The sequence below is a fragment of the Malus sylvestris genome, chromosome 9 (assembly GCF_916048215.2).
Source record: "Malus sylvestris chromosome 9, drMalSylv7.2, whole genome shotgun sequence".
Taxonomy (NCBI): domain Eukaryota; kingdom Viridiplantae; phylum Streptophyta; class Magnoliopsida; order Rosales; family Rosaceae; genus Malus; species Malus sylvestris.
Genome location: NC_062268.1, coordinates 6,303,301 through 6,322,602, shown reverse-complemented (window position 1 = coordinate 6,322,602; position 19,302 = coordinate 6,303,301). Strand labels below are relative to the sequence as shown.

General features: G+C 36.6%; 2 protein-coding genes and 1 long non-coding RNA gene across 3 annotated transcripts in view; 2 read left to right on the top strand and 1 right to left on the bottom strand.

Moving 5' to 3' along the window:
• Positions 1 to 19,302, top strand: part of LOC126634628 (ankyrin repeat-containing protein ITN1-like) — a 62,125-nt gene that overhangs the window by 23,298 nt on the left and 19,525 nt on the right. The gene's annotated exons all lie outside the window — the stretch shown is intronic.
• Positions 698 to 2,277, bottom strand: LOC126634639 (uncharacterized). The gene is made up of 2 exons (XR_007627407.1): positions 2,010 to 2,277; positions 698 to 1,844 (listed from the first exon to the last, which is right to left on the bottom strand). It is a non-coding gene; the product is annotated as an uncharacterized LOC126634639 (long non-coding RNA).
• Positions 13,459 to 15,408, top strand: LOC126634627 (xanthohumol 4-O-methyltransferase-like). The gene is made up of 2 exons (XM_050305161.1): positions 13,459 to 14,747; positions 14,931 to 15,408. Exons 1-2 carry the CDS (start codon positions 13,953 to 13,955, stop codon positions 15,228 to 15,230), a joined length of 1,095 nt encoding a protein of 364 aa, XP_050161118.1. The 5' UTR covers positions 13,459 to 13,952; the 3' UTR covers positions 15,231 to 15,408.

Genomic DNA, 19,302 nt, shown 5'->3' with positions numbered 1-19,302 from the left:
AAAAGGCATCAAAGAAAAAAGGTAATTCTTCCCAAAATGACTACACTAAATATATGGAGGAACTTGCTCGCCAAGGTGAACTGAACATGGCACGGGAAAAGGCTAGAGATGAGGAAAAAGTTGCTGCTATGGCAGTAATAATAGCAGCTACTAAGGCCTGTGATGTAGCGGCTGAGAGACAAAGAGAAATAGTTAATCGAGAGAACGAGCTGGTTAGACAAGCACTTCATCGAGAAAATGAAATGCTTAGAGATGAAAGGATGGCTCAAGCAGATCGTGACACTATGAGCAAGTCTCTAATAGGACTGTCTCTAAATTCAAAATATTTTTGGACATCGGAAAAAAAAAAAGATGTCGTGCGAAGGAGGCGTGCAAGAGATGCGGAAACAAGTCAAGGGTGTTCTAGCTACATAAATCATAGCAACCAAGATCCTAGCACCACATATCCTAGCTCCAGAGACTTTGTATAATTTTTATGTAATTTCTTATTTTTTTTAGAATTTTATTTAATTTCTTATGTAATTTTTATGTTTTTTATTTTTTTCTTTTGAACTTTATTTAATTTCTTATGTAATTTTTATGTTTTTTCTTTTTTTCTTTTGAACTTCATTTAATTTCTTATGTAATTTTTATGTTATTTCTTATTTATTTTTAGAACTTTATTTATATTTATTTAATTTATTATGCAATTGTAATGTAATTATTTATTTATATTTGTACTTTATTTAAACACATGAAATAAGATTACATAAACTCACCAAATAAACTTAAAAACAAAACACACTACATAGAATTACATAAACTTAAAAAAAATAATACACTTTATTCTTCAACCACAAGCCTCATTTTAATTATCTTCACCTTCTTGCAATCCCCACTAGTGCTCAATCAAGTCATTCTGGCGAGTTACGTGCCAGTATGGCTCTTGCAAGTTCGTGTACCACTGAACGATCAATTCATTGTAACGTCCATCCCGTTCCAACGGGTCGTGTCGCACGGGATCTTCAGGATTGTCATGAGCACAGTAGATACGTGTTCGTGAGTTGTTGATCAGATCCAGCTCGTATTCATTGATGGCATCATAATCATACTCATCTTCAACAATCATGTTGTGAAGAATAATACACGTCATCATGATGGATCGAAGAGCCTCGACATCAAACATTCTAGCTACATCCCTGATAATCGCCCAACGAGCTTGCAGGATACCAAAACAACGCTCGACATCCTTCCTACACCCTTCTTGACATTTTGCGAAGTGTTTTTCCTTTTCAGTCTGTGGATGTGGCACTGTTTTGACAAACGTTGACCATCTTGGGTAAATGCCATCTGCAAGGTAGTATGATCCCTCTTATTGGGTACCATTAACCCAATATGTGCATCTCGACGATTTTCCTTGCAATAGTTCGTCGAATACTGGGGATTGGGCAAGGACATTTAGGTTATTCTGAGCTCCTGGAACACCAAAAAAAAAGCATGTCAAATCCATGTATCAAATGAAGCCACTGCTTCCAAAATGATGTTTTTGGCTCATTTTCTGTCGTCATAAGCTCCTTGCCAAATGAAGCCACAATTTTTCCAAGTCCAATGCATGCAGTCGATGCTTCCAATCATGCCAGGGAAGCCTCGCATCTCACCCTTCCTCAGAAGCCTTCGCATGTCCCTTGGCGTGGGTGTCCGGAAGTACTCATTGGTGTAGAGGGCTTCAATTGCAGAGGAAAACCGCATCAGGAACTCTAGAACAGTTGTTCTTCCCATCCTCGTGATCTCATCCACTTGATCTGCAGATGCTCCATATGTAAGCATTCGCAAGGCATCCGTAATTTTTTACTCGGGAAGAAGACCTAAAACATGAAAAGCATCATCTTTTTGCACAAAGTATGAATCAAGGTTGCAAATGGCACTCATGATTTTGTTGAACAAACTTCGTTGCATTCTAAAACGACTTCTAAAAACATGATTAGGGAATATACTGTTGGGAATAAAATAATCTTCCAAGAGATCTTTACCTCGTCTTTCCCTTTTTCTATCGAGGTTTGCAGCACGTCTAGGTTTGGCTATCTGACCCACGGCTTCAATGACACGGCGGGAATGTGAGGCCCTCTGCCTTCTATGGTGATCATCCTCATGCTCCTCCATGAAGAAAGCCTCATCTCCACCTCCACCTTCCTTGAGATTGGCCAATTCTGCCTGTTGTGCCAACAACCTTTTCTGTTACTCCTGCAATTGTTTATACATTCTCCTTGAAGAAGACATTGTAATAAGAACTCAAGATTTGAAAACGATGAACAACGATTCTGAGCTAAAAAGAAGGATTAAGCTTGGTGTGAGGATAAATTCTGGGTTTATATAGACAAAAAAAGAAAGGATGAGGTTATGGACAATGCCACGTGGCACTACGTGATTGGTTGAAAATCTTATCGAAATCTTGGCTAAATTATTGTAAACCGGAATGACACGTGGCGCGTTGGAATTGGTCGAAAATCTTAGCGGAAATCTATCCACAAAATAGTACGTTCGGATAATGACAAGTGGCATGATGTGATTTGTTGAAAATCATATCGAAATCTTGGCTAAATTATTGTAAAACGGAAGTGACACGTGGCACGTCGGGATTGGTTGAAAATCTTAGCGGAAATCTATTCATAAAATAGTACGTTCGGATAATGACACATGGCGTGACAAGATTGGTTAAAAATCCTATCCGAAATTAAAACTATTTTATTTTTTTATTCTTTTAGAAAAAATTTAAAAATATTTTAAATAGGTTGGTTGCCAGTGCATTTTGTAGGGGTGGAGATCGTTTGTGTCAACGTATTTTTTCACTGGGTGCCAACGCATAGGGGTGGAGATGCATTGACCTATTACTATTCATTGGAGTCTATTACTGTTCACTGGGATAGATAAATTGGCTGGATGCTGGTACAAAGTCCTTATGTGTGGACTTGTTCTTAAAGGTCCGAGAGAAGTGTTTTTACTTTTAACAGTGACAAACACTTTATTCCAACATTTGAAAGGACCACAACATACACAAATAAAGGTTTTTGGTTCAACTCTTATCTATTATCTACTCAAAATACCCAATTCCGCAAAGTTAAAAAGTGAAATTTTTATAAACAATTAAGATTTCTAAAGTAACATTTGGAACTTAGATCTTCAAAGGGTTACTCACACTTTTACTTTCTTCACCCCATCATTTTTTCTTCCTGACACCTCCACGACTTTTGTCTACTCTCTGGATTCCGCACGTTATGTATGTCCTTTCTGCCATCATATGTCCCCTCCCATTATTTTTTCTTCCTCACACCTTCACGACTTTTCTCTACTCTCTGGATTCTGCGCGTTATGTATGTCCTTTCTGCCATCATGTGTCTCCTCCCATTTCAATTTGCCATCATTACACACACACACACATATATGCACACACAAGGGTGACATGACATTTTTGTTACTAAATAAGCATTTATGTGTAAATTGATAATTTTACATAATAAATAATTTAAGTTAACTTTAGAGGGGTGAATTAGTTGTTAGCAACCAACCTATATGAAATGTTAAACGTTTATAAACGAGAAAATGATAGTATTACAATCTAAAATATGCTAAATGACTTAAATTAAAGAAAAATTAGATAAAATAGTTTTAAATATAATAGTAAAAATGAAATTAACAACTTTGAACGAATTTGGACACTTATTTTATCAAAAAATAATTCAGTTAGATATTTTTTATTGATGTGATAGTTCAGTGACAACCGGCACTTCACCATATATACAAGGGAACTTTAACGAAAATCAAAGGGAGATACTCATCAGGAAGAGCATTCAAAACAGATCAAGATTTTAAAGAGTTAATCAAATACTTGTGGCCATCCAAGGGGGAGTATTGTGATAATATGTGGATGGTCCACATGAATAGTTTGTTACTATTTATGTACAGTATTTTCACTATTCATTTGTGGAAAAATTGTAAAGTGAATAGTGCTTTTTTTTGTTTATATAAAGAAAGAAGAGGAGATGAAGTGAGATGGGTTCGCGGGAGAGAGAGAGGAAGGAAAAGAAAGAAAGAAATAGAGGAAGGGAGAGGAAGAGAGAAAAGAGAGGAAGATGAGAAGAGATAATAGAGAGAGTTATCTTTGTACTCCTATTATTCTAAATTATAATGAAAGCATCACTGCTGCCCCGATGACGTACTCCAGTCACACTGACTGTAGAGGAATCTCGTAAATTTTGTATCTTGTTTCATTTATTTCACTGCACCCGCCGTCGATTTTACAACATTAAGGGTTTTTTTTTTTTTTTTGTCAGCAATTACTCAATAGTATGAACAAGTGGATAGATATCCAGCACAGCGTTGATGTGGGAATGAGTTGATCTTGAGATTGAAAATGAGAGTGGGTCCCTTCCAGTTTGACGAGTAGCTTGATGGCATTGTGTTTTGTCGGTGATAAGTCTGACAGTGATGTGTATGAACAAGTAGGAGATCATATGCATCCGAATTTTGTGCAGATAACAACACAAAAGATTAAGACATTTATTTAATCTTAGTTTAGAAGACAAAGTTTTGGGACTTGGATTGTCTGCCCTCCCATTTCGGTGCCCTTCTCGTGCCTTCCTGTTTGTGTGATCACGGTTAAGCCACGTCAACATTTTATATTACTATTTCTTTTTGTTTTATTATTTTTATAAAAAAACAATATAAAATGTTGACGTGGCTTAACCGTGACCACACAAAACAGGAGGGCACGGGAAGGGCACCGAAATGGGAGGGGCAAACAATCCAAGTCCAAAGTTTTGGGGTGTGATGTGTCTTTTTGGCAACATGTTTCACGCTTTCTATGCTTCCTTTTTGAATAAAAAAAAGAAGTCACTTTTATCTCATTTTCTTCAGTTACCTTTGTACTATTTCAAACCTAGAATTAGCTTAATTAACCTAATGGATGGCTCGGAATGATGATTTGATATTAGCGATACTTAATTTTCACTTTGCTAAAGAGAAAATCTTGATTACTGTGTTACCATGTGAACTTAGAAATAAGCATAGTATTAAAGTAATTGAAATTATGATGGAGGCTAGCTAAACCAAAGCTTTATAGTTGTTATTTGTTCAGAAAAGTTGTTGGTGATATCACATTAAGCACGATTTGAGTCTTTAAGTTAGTAGGGCACAACTCCATCCAATATATACGTAACAAATCAACTCATCTCACCTTGAAAAAATCTCGAGTTCAAATCATATAGACAATGATTGTGCGATGAATAATGAATAATATAAGCAAGTTGTCACATCTCTCTAAGGATTGAGATGCTAAATTCAAAGTAAAATTTTAAAGAATTACTACCATTGCTCTGGCTGAAGTAAAAATGAAGATCTGTCGCACTTTCGGTGTCAATGAGGTTTTATAATAGAGAGAGTTATCTTTGTACTCCTATTATCCCAAATTATAATGAAAGCACCACTGCTGCCCCGATGACGTACTCCAGTCACATTGACTGTAGAGGAACCTCGTAAATTTTGTGTCTTGTTTCATTTATTCCACTCCACCCACCGTCGATTTTACAACACGTTATCAGCACGAGAAGCTCTTGTGACAGTGGAAAGCACAACATCACAAATCCTATTCACTTCCTTCAGCTGGAATCTCACAGATAAGAAAATCTTTTCATTTCATCTTAAAATCTTTGTACTACTGGTTTTCCTGAAGCAAATATATATATGTTGTTGCATGACTGTATATCGTCCTTTGCAGAAGCAAAAAAGTACAGACTCAAAATTCGTAAAGAATTTGACAGCCGTGTAAACAGCCTCGAAACTCCAAGTTATGGACCTCGGATTGAAATACTTTCTTCTTAAAAGTTGTTCATCCGTTCAGTATCTACAACATATCAAAATTTCAGAAAACTTTAACGGTGCGATCGTCGCAGATGTCTGAAATACCAAACCAGTTTCCAATTTCCGCATAAAACTGGACAGCCACCTTATGAGTACCACAACTCTATTTCGGTAGCTCAGATCGAAATTGTTTCTTCACGAAAGTTGTTTGGTATCCTCTTATCCATATCATACTAAAATTTGAACTAAATCTAACGGTTTGATCTTCTCATAAGTTGCAGACACTCTTGACTACAAAACTTATGAGAACTGTTTCGACTTTTTCGAAACTCACCGGAGGCGGAACACCAATTAGAACTTATTGTTACTATTATTTACTGAGTAACCAAAATGACTTCAGAATTGTGAAATAAAAATAAAAATAAAAGGAATCAAACAAAAGAAGTGGCAGACCAAGAAAAAGAAAAAGTAAAAGATGAGGACTTAATCATTGCATTTTCTGTTTTGTCATATTTATGTGCATGGTGTTGGTTTAAAGCCCATGTCATAAGTTCTATTTATTTAAAGCAATTTATTTACAGTGGGTAGAATTATTACCCTTTGCTTTAAAGCTTTGATATTTATGTGAATGGTGCTGAATCAAATCCCTTGTCACAAGCTTTATTACTTTAAAGCAATTTGTTTACCATGGACGGTTTTATCGCCTTTTGCTTTAAGTTTTGATGGTGTTGAATTAAAGCCCTTGTCACAAGCTTTATTTACTTAAATGCAATTTATTCATTATGGTTGGAATTACCGCCTATTGCTTTAATTTATTTATTGCACTTATCTTTTGTTACAATGAGTATATATAGGACCTAAAGTTCATTGATCAGATCAGAACCTGCAATTTCTTGATCCTTATCATATAAAAATGATTGGGCCTGAAGTTCCATCACGCAAAAAGATCAGGTATGAAGTCATTTGATCCTGAAGATCAGGACATGAAGTTCCTAGATGAGTACCGTAAGTTTGAAGTGCCGCAGTACCTTAACTTAATTGTAATAAAAGCCATAAGAGTCTCAGTTTATAGACTATTAAATAAGGACCAGAAGTTCCTTATGTCCATACTCAAAATGGTTTAGCAGAAGCCTTTATTAAGCGAATGGAATTGATTACCCGCGCTCTGCTCATGAAAATGAAATTGCCAATTTTGACATGGGGACATGTAATTTTACATAATTCATTATTAAGTTTGGTTGAGACTAGTTGTCAACCATCAATATTTCTCAGTACAACTCGTGTTTGGGCACCAGCCAAACATTAACATTTACGAGTTTTTGGTTGTGTTATCTATGTGCCTGTAAGACTGCCACAACGTACTAAAATAAAGTATCAATACAAACTGGGAATTTATGTTGAATTTGATCCACCATCTATCATTCAACATTTAAAACCCTTGACTGGAGATATATTTACCTCATGATTTGCGGACTATGATTTTGATAAGACAGTTTTCCCGCCATTAAGGGGAGAAAATAACATTGTTCCAGAAGAACGATGAGAAAATATCATTCCAGAAGAATGATAAGAAAATATTGTTCCAGAAGAACGAAGAGAATTTGTCTTATTTTGATTCACGAAGCAATCAATGAGAAAATGAAATAGGAATAATTGAATGATGCAACAAAAGTGATGAAATCATATATACTTGCTGCAAATGTGCCTACAAGAATTGATGTCTCTGTTGGACAAAATAATGAGACAGTAAATGATTTATCTGTTGCACGTCTGAAACGTGGCAGACTTTCAGACTCAAAAGGTTTAGTCATTTGAAAGAAGAAGAATATAGCACTACTGAACTATTGCATTCTCGAAGCATAACTGTTGCATGCCAGAAGCATGACAGTCGCCGCATGGATACACATCCCAAATAGGACAATCCACGGACATGGGAATATTGATGTCTCATGCATGTAGCATGATAGACGTATAGGTTCCAATGACTTAACTCCCCGGAAGTGGAGATTAAAATCCAAGCTCTATAACGCTCAAGAGGAGGTTATGATCAACATTCTCTAAATTATGACTATCCTGGAAGATATAGTGTAATGCCCTTGAAGAGGCAATGGATATCCAAAGAAATGAAAAGCTTTTATGCATGCGCATGCACATGAGAATATGGGATCACGGATTGATGATAACCAATGGTAATTTTGGTTTTTATAAGTAGCTAATAAATTCATCAATGAGTTGTATTAATATCGAGTCACGTTCTTTTGTTCGTCGACAAAAGGAAAATTATTGGCCAAAATGGAGAAAGGCAATTCCATTACAATTTTGTAAGAACGTGAAAAAATGGACCTATATATTTGAATACAATACAAATAGCCAAAAGATTTTGAATCAAGAAGGTTACATATGGGCATTTGTAATACAGTGTAATACACTCACATGATATGACATAAGTTTACTAATTGAAACCTGAAATTATACTCTTGTAAACGAGTTCATATAAATGGAGAATTATATATGAAGGGTTGTGAGTCGCCCACATCATATCTCCATAAGTAAATCCCTCAAGTATACATGGGAGCAAATTGCTTTGTATAAATTCCAAAGGAAAATGTGTCATGAAGTGTAGAAAATTCTTGAAGGATTCAAATTGCTTGAAGCAAGCCTCCGAAGGGTAAAGCATAAAATATGTACTCAATACCAAGGGATGGTATAAATTGCCTTAGTGGGTACTATCATTATGATATTGTTGCAACATACTAAAATCTCTTGCAAAAGTCAATGACATTAAATTAGAATTCCTGAAGAGTTGATGATATTAAATTAAGACTTCTGAAGAGTCAAGAAAGATTATAAAATGTTGAGAGAAATATTGTCTCGAACTGCAGATCGAACAATCTACCAACACGAATCTTACCCATGATGTTTATGATATTAAAAGAACCATATGGATTGAAGATTATGAGTTGAATACTCAAATGATGTAGACACTAAGAATAATCATTTATCTTCGTGAAGGTAAAGATAAATTAATATTTGGTCCAGAAGTACCACATCTTAATAAAGTATATGCTTTATTGTATTTGGCACAATACATGGAATGAAATAAAGTTTATCTATTAATATCTCCAAGAAATTACAGATATGTACATACACATGAGTTAAAACAAACAAACAGGATAGAGCCTTCATAAAGGTTGCTCATGTGAAGCCTCAGTACTCGGAAGTACCCCAGAAGGGGGAGGCATTGGAGATTGATCAAGTGGCACCCCAGTACTTGGCAAAACACCAGAAGGGGAAGGCATCAGCTGCTTTCGGAATCTAGCAACGAACCTCTGGTGATCACTTTGAATCCGACTTTTGGATTCCTGCAGCTGGTTGAGCTTTCTTTTCATACTCGTCGAGTAATTATTTGCAAGCACGTGTAACACTATTCTCGTGCTTGAGCCCTTTAATCTCTTGGTTAAGACTTGCCACCTCAGCTATCAATGATTCAACTTGGTGAGTTTAAGCAAGTAGGCGTTGGCCCATATTGGAAACAGAGCCAGCATACTGAACATTGAGAGCCAAGGAGTCTTGAACGGCCAACTCGTCAGACCGTTTTGAAAGGATTCTGTTATCCTTTGAAGTGAGAAAACTCCTAGCTACCACAGTAGCGGTTATGTTATTCCTCATCACAGAGTCCCCAACCGTAAGATGACCATTAGAAGATAAGAAGGACGGGCGCAATATGTTATCATGATGATGCTCATCTGTATCACTCATAATACTCAAATCCAAGCAAATGTTAGATGGGCAAGTCATTTTCAGAAATGATGAAGGAAAAAAGAGGTCAAATAAAATTTCAGAAGTGCAAGATGGGGGAAATTTCTCAAGCAGCAATTTTATGAGCATACTCTTGAACACAATTGATGTCTTTATAAAAGAAGAGGCAACAGAGCCACTTGTTCAAAGATCGAAGTGGCATGGCTCTCAAAATTTCAAAAGCCAGATTTTTCTGAATAAAGTTCGTTGGCATTTTTTAGACGTAATCTCAGCTTTTTCGGATATCGCGTGCAACTTTGTCAAAGATCTCTGACAAAGTTGAAAACGCGTAAATCTTACTGTTCTAATTACACCACATTTGTTGACAAGAGTAAAAGCACAGCACCAGCACTTGCTATTGAGAAATCTCTATATATGTCGACCTCCGTTCTCCATAACAAGGCAGACTTGCAAGAATGTCCAACCCTTCCTCATCTCCGAGAATGCATCTTCAACAAAGCATCTCAAAATACTCAGTTTTCTTCCTCTCCGAGAATACCTCTTCAAACAAGTCACACCAGAGCAAGATTATCTCATATCTTCAGGGCCGAAAGCAAGAGTATCTCATATCATGCAATCTCCATATCTTTTCCTTTGTTCTTGTTCTTACTTGCAAAGATAATGATAAAGAAAGCAATATGTCGGAACCTCCACTCAAACTCCCGATAAGGAAACGATTGCCTGAAACCTTTCCTGATTGCTTACCTAGCTCTCGAGTAGTCATCTACAACTGTTGTTGGAGCTGGATCTCCAGTCACCAAGAAGTGATGAACCATCAAAATGCAAGGGTTGCATTCTACTCCTGCATCAGAGGGCAAATACTGCAGGAGAATATGCCACACATGCATAGGGGAAAACCAGGGAAAATACTACTTAAGCCAGGGGAGCAAGTAAGGTAAGTGAAAAAGATACATTGAAGCATGTGGAGACAAGTGTAATGAACACGTGCTGATTCATCCCCAACTAAGCCGAAGATCACTTGTCACGTGAAGCTCCTCATGGTCCAATTTCATTCAAGATCAAGCCTCGAAGTCCTTGAAGAAATCACAAGTCCGATTCAAGATCAAGTGTCCACCACCCTTGAATCAAACTACTCCGGATAAAAGGAGTAAATTCAGATCTTCGATGCAAGTCTAGCAGAAAGTCCTACAGCCCAATTCAAGAAAAAGCCTGTGGAAAGTTAACAACAAGTAAAGCACCTCTTTCGGCAACTCTCCCCGCTAAGAGACTGAAGCAGAATTATCAACGATCAGCCTAAATGATTTGAAATCAATGGGAGATACTAATCAGGGGAAACATTCAAAACAGATCAAGATTTTAAAGAGTTAATCAAAGACTTATGGCCATCCAAGGGGGAGTGTTGTGATAATATGTGGATGGCCCACATGAATAGTTTGTTACTATTTATGCACAGTATTTTCACTATTCATTTGTGGAAAAATTGTAAAGTGAATAATGCTTTCTTTTGTTTATATAAAGGAAGAAAAGGAGATGAAGTGATATGGGTTCACAGGAGAGAGAGGAAGGAAAAGAAAGAAAGAAAAGAGAGGAAGGGAGAGGAAGAGAGAAAAGAAAGGAAGAGGAGAGGAGATAATAGAGAGAGTTATCTTTGTACTCCTATTATTCCAAATTATAATGAAAGCATCACTGCTGCCCCGATGACGTACTCCAGTCACATTGACTGTAGAGGAACCTCGTAAATTTTGTGTCTTATTTTATTTATTCCACTGCACCCACTGTCGATTTTACAACATTAAGGGTTTTTTTTTTTTTTTTTGTCAGCAATTACTCAACAGTATGAACAAGTAGATAGACATCCAGCACAGCGTTGATGTGGGAATGAGTTGATCTTGAGATTGAAAATGAGAGTGGGTCCCTTCCAGTTTGACGAGTAGCTTTATGGCATTGTGTTTTGTAGGTGATAAGTCTAACAGTGATGTGTATGAACATGTAGGAGATCATATGCATCCGAATTTTGTGCAGATAACAACACAAAAGATTAAGACATTTATTTAATCTTAGTTTAGAAGACAAAGTTTTGGGGTGTGATGTGTCTTTTTGGCAACATGTTTCACGCTTTCTATGCTTCCTTTTTGAATAACAAAAAGAAGTCACTTTTATCTCATTTTCTTCAACTACCTTTGTACTATTTCAAACCTAGAATTAGCTTAATTAACCTAATGGATGGCTCGGAATGATGATTTGATATTAGCGATACTTAATTTTCACTTTGCTAAAGAGAAAATCTTGATTACCGTGTTACCATGTGAACTTAGAAATAAGCATAGTATTAAAGTAATTGAAATTATGATGGAGGCTAGCTAAACCAAAGCTTTATAGTTGTTATTTGTTCAGAAAAGTTGTTGATGATATCACATTAAGCACGATTTGAGTCTTTAAGTTAGTAGGGCACAACTCCATCCAATATATACGTAACAAATCAACTCATCTCACCTTGAAAAAATCTCGAGTTCAAATCATATAGACAATGATTGTGCGATTAATAATGAATAATATAAGCAAGTTGTCACATCTCTCTAAGGATTGAGATGCTAAATTCAAAGTAAAATTTTGAACAATTACTACCATTGCTCTGGCTGAAGTAAAAATGAAGATCTGTCGCATTTTCGGTGTCAATAAGGTTTTATAATAAATTAATTACTGAATTTCTCTGCAATATTTTTGTGACATGTCGTGGTTACAGAAGAAGAAAATGACACCAGGGATGCTTTTGTAAGTCTGCAACTGCAAGGTAGTGGTGCCACGTTTATCTGTAGAACTTTCTCGCAATGTCACTGTACATATCCATGTGCCTTGGATTTATTTTCGAACAATATTTAGCTATTCAAATATGAGTAGAAACTCCTATTTAAAATTTTTCAAAATTGTTAGTTGTCAATTTATAGAATTTTATGTTTATAAGCATAACTGTTCATATTATAAATCACCATAGAAAGATCGCCTTTGCAAAAAATCAATTAAAACTAAGGTTGTTTAGTCATCAAATTATTTAAAAACAAATTAACATTATTGATAAAAGCATTATAAACCGTCTATTTATTTGTTATAGATTGACTAAACGACCTTAATTTTATTTAATTTTTGCAGAGATGATCTTTACAATGTGATTCATAATATGAACAGTTCTGATCATAAGCACAAAGCTCTGCGATTTAAACACTAAGAATTTTGAGTATGAGTTCATCCTCATCTTTGAGTAACCAAGTATTGTTCTTTATTTTTAGGCACCTCCTCGGAAAGGGATCCGGATTCCTCCTAATCTACCAAATCAGGGAATTCGTGCCATTGAAATTTGATCAAATGGCCATAAACAATGACCCACTTTAAAAGTTATAATAACTTCAGCCGTTGAATCAATTTTCAATGGCATGGATTCTTTGATTTGGTGAATTAAGAAGAAGGGATTCGGAGATGATCCATTTCCCACCTCCTCCATCACTAAACAGTATCAGAAGCAAGCAACCTGCTCCAAAGGGGACCCATCTGCAACATGTTTTTTCTGCATATTTATTTGACGTGGTCTTCCACCTATACATATATCACGATAATATTCTGGAAAAGAAAACAAATCCTAGTTGCCCCCACTTCATGAGTCTACCGTCTGCTAGCTAACAAGAACAAAATAAAGTGTTGCCGAATTGTTTGAAACTGAAATACACAAGTAACCAAGATAAGTGTTGCCTGTAACAAACACTAGCTAACAAAAACAAGCTACTTCCAACATTGTTTAAGGAAGTTAATTAAGGGATCCTAGATGATGATTAATTTCTGAAAACTGTATATATATATATATATATATATATATATATATATATATATATTACAAAATATATAATAAGAAAATGGATGACACAGACTTACAAGTTTATTGTTTCAATCATGTGATCGGTTTTGAATAGAAATATATGTATAACTGTGTTGCTAAGAGCACTTCTAGGATGAGAGACTATTGCTCTAATTGAGTTAAAGTTAAGGAATCATTACTAAAATTTAATCAAAGTATAACAGCTGACGTGATGATACAGTACTATCTAATGATTTCTTCAGATGCTTTTGGGTTCATCAAAGAGGAAGAGAAAAAACTGAGGTAGAGAAAGAAAAGATAAGTTTTAATTGCAACATTACTTGCACCACCAATTGAGCATTACACTTTACCAAAAGGTTTCAGCATTATTGAGATTATATAATATTTTTTTCCCTTATCCATATAACTCGGATACATCATTGAGATTATATAATATATGTTTCCCTTCTTTATATAACTCATGTAATTAGCACATCTTTTCAAAAGCGCTCTATAGATGGAAATGCAGGAAGCAACAGAAGTTGAGGCAAGCCTAAGAGGCCAAGCAGATATATGGAAGTACATGTTAGGTTTTGCTGATTCCATGGCCTTAAAATGTGCTGTGGAGCTACGCATTGCCGATATCATACACTCCCATAGTCCTACTGATGGTGCCTCAAACTCAAAGCCTATGATCACTTTGTCCCAAGTAGCCTCGTCCATAGCACCCTTCCCAGACATGACGTACCTCACACGCATCATGAGACTTCTTGTCCGCCGGAATATATTTGCCATACATCACCCATCTGATGGTGGGGAACCACTTTACGGGTTGACACACTCATCAAGATGGTTGTTACATAACGCAGAGCTGAGCCTAGCCCCAATGCTTATGATGGAGAATCACCCTTGCCTAATGGCCCCTTGGCACTATTTCGGCCAATGCGTCAAAGAAGGAGGTCCATATGCCTTTAAGATGGCCCATGGACTTGAGATTTGGGACTATGCGTCCCAAAATCCAGAGTTCAACAAATTGTTCAATGATGGTATGGCCTGTACTACTAGGGTTGTGATGAAGGCAATACTCACAGGTTATGAACATGGGTTTGATGGTGTGGGATCGTTAGTGGATGTAGGTGGTGGGACTGGAAGTGCAGTGGCTGAGATTGTCAAGTCCTATCCCAACATCAAAGGTTTCAATTTTGATCTGCCCCATGTCGTAGCCACAGCACCGGTGTACCATGGTGTGTCACATGTAAGTGGTGATATGTTTGAGGGCAGTATTCCAAATGCTGATGCAGTTTTCATGAAGGTAAGTCACCATAAAATCTTTTACATTCCAGTTATATGGTTTGGTTGTAGCCTTGTAGGTATAAATTTCTTTCCTTTTGTGGGTGATCTCGTAGCTCTTGGTTTTGAAGAAACGTTGTTAGTTAGACATAGTATTATTTGTTAAATTTGAAATGACGAACTAATTAACTTTTGATTAATGTAGCGAATTATGCACAATTGGAGTGACAATGATTGCATCAAGATTTTAAAGAATTGTCGAAAAGCAATACCCGAAAAAAGTGGGAAGATCATTATTGTTGATATAGTTCTAGAGCCAAATGGTGAAGGGATTCTGGATGACACACGATTGGTCTTTGATTTATTGATGATTGCACACGCGTCAGGTGGAAGAGAGAGGACTGAGACTGAATGGAAGAATATATTGGAAGAAGGAGGTTTCCCTCGCTACAAAGTCATCAAAATTCCAGCTTTAGCATCCATTGTTGAGGCCTACCCTATGTAAACTAAATTACATTATCATGCAGATGTTTTAGATATTATGTAATGCCAATAAAACGGTGCTTAATCATAATGTCAATAAAACGGTGCTCAATCATAGCATTTCCATTATGAGAGGTTAGGTTTATGTCCCCCTGACTAGATGTAACTTCTTTTTCGTTATCAATAAAATTACTTCGTACCGTCGAGGTTTTCTTTGAAAAAAAAAACATTTCCATTGGACCCAACTAAGATCATGTATTCAAATAATTACATCATACAGTTTACTTACTGACAAACCCATGACAAATAATTAATTAAACTGGTTCAACCCTGTAAATATTAGGTTTGGGAATCTTGATCATCCAATACTCTTGTTTGGGTTAAAACTTGAACTTTGGGCTCAAGAAGGAGTTGGCCCAAAAGAAGGTCTAGAAGGGGAAAAGCTCGAAGCCCAGCTAAAGCCCAGAAAGCAGGAAAGGCCCTTTTCTGACTAGGTGCAGGCCATTTGAACCACTTGCTCACCTACTTAGAGGTTAAGTGGTGTAGACCAGCCAGCTAATCAACCCAAAAGCACTTTACAGTGGCAGTACAAGTAAAAAGCTGATGAGTCATTGTCATTCAAGCTGCATTCGAGCAAGATTACTGCTACAGGAGGCCAAGCCGAAGTGTCTATAAAAGAAGAAAGAGAAATCAGAGATAAGGACACTCAATCAAACAAACAAATACAAGCACAAACTTTGCTCAAAGCCAGATTTGCCTTCAACGAAGCTGTAGTCAGCCCAAGCCTTCATCCCTTTCGGGATCAACCCTCACCCAAACCCTTTGTAATAGCTCTGCTACCTTGTCTTAAACTTGTTGTAGTATCGATTTCCTTTTGTAAACTCATCTCCTTATCCCTCTTTCTAAACTCTCAAGCCCCTTTATAAATCACAAAGATAGGAAGTTGCAAGACGACCAACCTTGCCCGACAAGGTGAAACCTTGCCCGACCCTTTTTGTTTTTGTCTTTTCAGTCATTAGTCTAGTAATATGTTGTATACTTCCATTTGTATCCAAGTTATTTCTAGCAAGCTGATGATTAAAAGACTCCTCAGTTCTTGAATCCGATTGATATATGTATTCATAGTTTAAATTAGATCTGGGTTATAAACCCTTGTGCATGTAAGATTGATCATTCAAAAGTCCTTGGTCTCAAGGCATAAAAAGAACCTTATGTGGACTTAACCCATCCACGATAGTCTTTGATAACAAGAAGTCCGAAGTTACTTGGGGTGCAAGTAATCGACCTATTTCCTAGTTTTATGTCTGTTATATTATGATTATCATATAACGTTTGAGTATAGAAGTAATTCTGATGGGAAGCCTCAAGGCCTATATCTAAGGCCCTATAAAGGCACCTATTTGGATTCTTTCTGCTCTTCGGACTCGGGTAATCAGAAGTATAATAGTCATAATACTTCTGCAATCAATGAAACAAACATTATATATTCGAGTATTGGGTTAGTTCTTGATTGGAAGCCTCAAAACCTACACCTAAGGCCCCACAAAGGCACCTTTCATAACTAAAACAGTCTCTCGGGTATATATACAACTAAAACTCAACATCCGTTTTACATCTGCCATGCTAAAGATGGCAGTGGCACGCCTGAACACTTAAAAATTAATCTTGATTGTGAGCCTCAAGGCCTATACCTAAGGCCCCACAAAGGCACATTTCAAAGTTAACTCTGTCCTTCTCTTTCAGCCTTGTCCGACAAACTTTGCCCGACAAGCCCGCCAGTGAAGCAGAAACCCGACAGAAAGCATCGACCAGCGCCAACCTCTCGGGGAGCTGTGTGCTCGTCCGCTAGGAAACATCCCAACGGAAATTCTAGCCACGAACAACTCTTCAAAATCCCTGGCTTCGTATGGAATCCTCAAAACCCCATCATTGCAAAACCCATATTCCTCAGCTGATCTATATAGCAGTTTCAAGAACTCTACATGACGAAGCAACTTGGAATGAATCATGAAACGCTTAGTATCACCATCCACACCAACACAAACAGGCACGTAACGTTTCGGTGTTGTAGAAGGAGAACTTTTCAGTCTTTTTGCTCCTATTAACTGGCTCAATTTACTGCTTCTTCTCACCCCCATTAGCAAATAGCAAAGCACTCTCTTCATCTGCAATTCTGGATTAGTACTTCAAAAAATTTTGGTAGGGATAAGTATAATTCATTTCGGTACGTACTTCCTCGGTACATATTCAAATTTAAGGTTGTGCTATCTTCGTAGACTATCTACGTACCGATTAGATGTTGGTTAGTTAACGATGTTTTTAAAGTCAATACCTTAATGATTGTGACATGCATCTTAATTTACATGTCATAAGTAAAATGGTAAATTGCGAGGTACAAATAGTCTTCGTAAGGACGCAACATGTCATGACTACAAAGTTGAAAATAGATTTAAATATTTTATTTCTCCGGCTACTACTATTTTACTTTGTGATTGTCACATTATTCGTGTTTTAAATAATAGTTAATGACGTTAGTTGCACATAATGTAGTGTCTAATGTGGGTATTAGCCACCAGCATACTTTTCATACAGCTCATTAGTTACCAATAGATCTTTTATTCACCTCATTATGTGCAACTAACGATGATAATAATTGCCATTTTTTCTAGCAATTAGAACATATTATGTCTCTGTCATTTGAGTTTACCTCAAACCTATGAATTCGATGTGATGACTTTAAATTCAACCTTGCCATCTAGGAATTTCGAAAGCTAGATAATAATCTTCCAAGGTGTATAATTATGTATTTAACTACAAGTGAATATAAATAATCGAGTCTGTTTCCTTTAATTTGGTCACATAAGCTACTTCCCTATCTTTGACCCATGGTTATAATTCTGGCTAGCTTGTGGCTGCACCATGAATGAATTACTTAAAAAAAAAAAATTGGTGCCGTACGTCATCGACCACTGCCTCGGCGACAATGCCTCCTTATTACCAGCAGCAGCTCAACCAGATCAGCATCATCATCATCATCATCTAAGCGACAACGTTCGCCGTTCTACTAATTCTTCGCATGTTTACTATTTTGCCCAGTAATAATACACAAGAAGAGGAAGAGGATTATGCGGAAGCCACGAGGCTGCTTGAAGGATGAGAAATCGGGTTGAACCTAGCATCTTTTTTTTTTTGTTTTTGGTCAAATGAAAACTTCATTAAAGACCCGAAAAGGGGCAGCAAGTGCAAATAAAGGCTATGATAGCCCAAAGGCAAAACCCAAAATAAAAAAGAGAGTGCAGTCGATACAAACTAGACAGTAGCGAAATACGGCTTATACAATCAAACAAATACTACTGAACACTACTCAGGTGAAACAAAAGAGGGAGAGGCTAATAGTGATTCCACTATCAGACATCAATCAAAAGATGGCGGAGGACATGGAAGCCCATCCGAGATAGCACCATAACCATTGAGGGAGGGGGCAAAGTTGCCCATGAGAGATTATGTTTCTATAAACTAAGCCTAATCCTGAAGGTATTTTTTTTCCAACTACTTTAGTAAAATAATTAGTACAAAATAACTGGGACAACTCATAATTTGTGTGAAAATAATATCATGACAGGTCACAGTTTTAGTGAAAAGTTCAATCGATGAGTTTTAGCAAGATCTTTTAAGTGCCTTCTAAAAAAAAGGTTATTAGGGATTCGGAAATGGTCTTACAATTCATTATGTGACATAAGTAATAAAAAGTTTATCATGATTCTTGTACATTTTCTCAAAACCAATAAAAAAAATGGTGACTTGTAGCTCACAATTTTTGTGAAAAGATCGACGGTTAAATTATAGTTAGATCTTTTGATTGTAGCAAGAAAAATGTTGTTATCTAGAGTAAATCTCAGAATGTTGATCTTCAAACTGGTGATCCAAAGCAAATGGGGAAGGAGTTGAGAAAAAACTAAAAATTAATAATCATAATAATTTAAAAATGAACCACCTTCAAGCTCTTCCTCCTCGAATTGGAGTTCCTCAGAATGTTGATCTTCAAATTGGTGATCCAAAACAAATGGGGAAGGAGTTGAGGAAAAACTGAAAAG